Here is a 3,597-nt window from a genome sequence, read left to right as displayed (position 1 = left end):
ACAAGATAATTTAAGCCGTCCTTTGTGGTATGCCTACCCCTAAAAAGTGTTCTAATAATCTTCATCGTCCTCCTCCAAACGAATTTGTTGTTTTGAACGGCTTCTCGAAAGTAGGGTTTAAAATGAATCTCGAAACAATAAGGGCAAAATTGTAATTTATCCTAATATTTAGGGACGTAATTGAAACTTGTAAGTCACATTTTTGTTTCGTTTCATTTCAAGTGAACTTGCAAACGCGAGCGTTGTATTATGTTGTCTACTTTTGATCAACATAGGTCCAAGATCTGCCCAATTCTCTTTGTGGTCGACACGGGCGAATTTTGCAAACACGGTTGACGTCCGATCTAGGATCCATCTTATCCAACATTGAGGCGGGAGATTCAANATCTAGGATCCATCTTATCCAACATTGAGGCGGGAGATTCAAGTTTTTAATCTTTTGATCGATGTTACACGTGATTATCCGTTTTCCCACCATTTCTCTATAGTAGAGAACAAGTTTTTAAAATCTTAAAAGAAAAAACTTAGAAAATATAGGTACAGACAAAGAAACTCAAGGCAATTTGATCATATTGCAAATACATGGTGCAAGAACTTCTTCATCTTCTCCTCCTCCATACTGATCCAAGCATTGACACTACTTGTACTCCCCCGGCTGCCGTTGGCCGGAGAAAGCAACAGCACAAACTCATCGTTCCCATTTGCCACCGGACCACCGTGGATCGGCTTCCCGAACCCGAAATCCAGCTCCCTAAACGCCAATTTCCACCAAGCCGAAACATAAAAGCTATTCCCATTACAAGTCGCCGGAATGCCTCTATAAACCTCCAGCCAATCAATCGCCGACCTCACATACTCCTCCGTTGAGACCCTTTCAATCCCCTCCTTCACCTTCTCCACGCAAAACGAAAACGGCCGCTCCACCACCTCCGCCGCACGCGCCGCCGCAAACCCAGTCACCACTGCGTTCCCGACGAACCCATCGGGGAGAACCGGGCGGATCTTGGACCGGACATCAACCGCAAAGAGAACCATGGAGATTTCATCCGGCCGGTCTGTATAAACCGCTCGAGTCCTGGCCCGCCAGAGCTGGGCCAATATGGCCTGGAAGGTGGAACACGGAGCGGCGGTACGCTTTAGGGCAGCGATGGTGGAGGGGGAGAAAGGGATAACGGTATGACGGCGGTTTTCGACGGCGATTGGCGGCGCTGGAGAGGGGGAGAGCTTGGTGACGGTGGTGAAGGCGGAGGGGAGTTTTTGAGTTGGAGAAATGCAAGTGTATTCTTGGTGAGGGTGTGTGATAAGAGGGGGGATTCGAGCTTTGAAGCATGTTCTATTGTTGAAAATGGTTTGGGTTTTGAGGCCTTGGCCGCGGCAGATTGAGGCTAGGTTTTGGAACATATCTGCGGCGGATTTGCCGTCCAAAACGCCGTGGTTCGTCACCATTCCAATCGCATAGCCGCCGCATGCGAACTTTGTAACCTAACAGAAGTAGAGATGATTTAACATCTAAGTTATTTGAAGATCTTACAAATTGATGCAACCATTTCTCGTCATATACCTGAATCGTAAACAGAGCTCTTTCCGGGAGGCTTCTATGGAGTCCAGGCCGATGAACAAACTGACAAAAACTCGGATTCGGAAGAGACAAATCCCCAAGTTCCTTCATCATTACCTTCGATTTCGCATTCACAAACACAACGCCGGCATTGTTACAAACCAGTTCCAATCGGCCAGTCTCCCGGTTCACCTGAAGCCGACCGGCCAAGAAATAGTACGGAACCAAAAGAACCGCCATCGCTCTCTTCACCATCTTCGACATCTCCGCCGCCGGACCGTCTTCGAAGAAGTAAACGGTTTCGACGGTGAACGCCACCGCCAGATCGATGTTCGATAGGAAGATTGTTTCCTCCGGCGTCGGATTGGCCGGAGATAGGAGTTTCAGCGGCTCATCTTTTGTCAGATCTTCGTCTGTTAAGGAGAAAGGCGCGACGGCCATGGCGGCTTTGAGGCTGATTGAGATTGCGGAGAAGAAGGAGAGAAATCCATGGCGGATTGAGGAATTTTAAAGGAGAAGTGACGATTTCTTTGAGGGCGGAGAAAAGTAGGGCATGAAAGTTTCATTGCTGTCGATCTTTCAGCAAAAAGAACATGCTCGTTTCTCGTGGTAGACGGAGAAGGTGATCAGGTTGGTGAATATATAAATTTGAATTTATCCCTAATAATTTAGTAAATATAAAAAAGTTCAGGGACTAATTTACAATTAAACAAGATTTGGGTCCTATATGAATTAGGTTGGAATTAGGTTGTTGTTAAGTTGATTAAAAATTCCAACTTTCTATTCACTCGTGGGATCTCGCCGGTCCGTGGGGGACCACCTCGGCTCCTCTCTTCTCGAGAATTCATACATCCCTTATCAGTATATGGACAGCTATCTCTCGAGCACAGGTTTAGGTTCGACCTCAATGGGAAAATAAAACGGAGCACGTAACAATGTATCTTCACAAACCAAAAACTACAAGACCGCCCCTTGCATTCCAGAGTGACAGAGGGATCGTACCATTTGAGTCTTTTTTTCATGCTTTTCCCGGAGGTTTAGAGAAAGCTCCAATCAATAGGATTTTCTTAATCCTCCCTTCCCGAAAGTGAAAGGAAGAACAATGAAATTCTTTTTCCTTTCTTTCGCAGGACTACGAGATTTGAAAAATGATGGGTTATAACTCTATTTTCAAGTTGGTCGGGTTGACCTAACAAATAAAATGTCAACTTGCAAACGAGCTCAAATTTTTTTATTTTCAAAAAATTCAACCCAATCCAAATCAAAAGAAAAAATCTAACATATTTGGATCGAGTGGTTTAGATTAGTCGAATTCTCGAATCATTTAAACGCTTCTAAACATTATTATTGGTATACGTGTATTACTCGTAGTTACACCTATAATTAGGTAACAGTGATATTAAAGTTACAAATTTAAAAAATTAAAAGGTATATATATTTTTCTCTAATTAAAATACTACAAATCTGTATAAACGAATTTCGATATCTATTTAATTTGAAAACCATCTCGAATGGAGCTGAGAATCTCGTTTAAATAGAAAAATGCCCCCGATGCCAGCACCACCTCACTTGTATATATATACTTCATAAATAAATAAAATTTCAAGCATTGAAAAATACATTGTAGCGTTTAACTTTAGAAATTAGGTTGAATATTATATATATATATATTTTTTTTTTTTTTTTTTTTTTTGCGCGTATGTGTATATTATATTTAAGATAAATAGGAAAAATTTAAAAATATTATAATATCTTTTATATCTAATTATTACCAACAAAATCAACCTATATATAAAAAAAATTAATTATTTATTGATCGATAAATTCAACAACACGTTAAACAAAGTTATGATATCCTACATCGATCGAAGACGGGAACCAAACATTTCTTATAAGGGTGTGAAACCTCTCTCATGTAGACATGTTTTAAAACCAAGAGGCTGTTGTCGATACGTAACAGGTTAAATAAAATAATATCGGTTAGCAGTCGATTTTACGGAAATAATAATGGTGAGGTACAAGTAACTGTGAGATTTTAC

General features: G+C 41.4%; 1 protein-coding gene across 1 annotated transcript; it reads right to left on the bottom strand.

The window, feature by feature from the left end:
* Positions 1–399: 399 nt before the first annotated feature.
* Positions 400–2,181, bottom strand: LOC111786500 (omega-hydroxypalmitate O-feruloyl transferase-like). Its single transcript, XM_023666746.1, has 2 exons — positions 1,562–2,181; positions 400–1,482 (listed from the first exon to the last, which is right to left on the bottom strand). The coding sequence occupies exons 1-2, from the start codon at positions 1,997–1,999 to the stop codon at positions 568–570; spliced, it is 1,353 nt and encodes a 450-aa protein (XP_023522514.1). The 5' UTR covers positions 2,000–2,181; the 3' UTR covers positions 400–567.
* Positions 2,182–3,597: the final 1,416 nt, after the last annotated feature.

Source organism: Cucurbita pepo, unplaced genomic scaffold, assembly GCF_002806865.2.
Source record: "Cucurbita pepo subsp. pepo cultivar mu-cu-16 unplaced genomic scaffold, ASM280686v2 Cp4.1_scaffold001808, whole genome shotgun sequence".
In the NCBI taxonomy this organism is placed as follows: Eukaryota; Viridiplantae; Streptophyta; class Magnoliopsida; order Cucurbitales; family Cucurbitaceae; genus Cucurbita; species Cucurbita pepo.
This window is presented reverse-complemented; position numbering and strand designations above follow the sequence as displayed.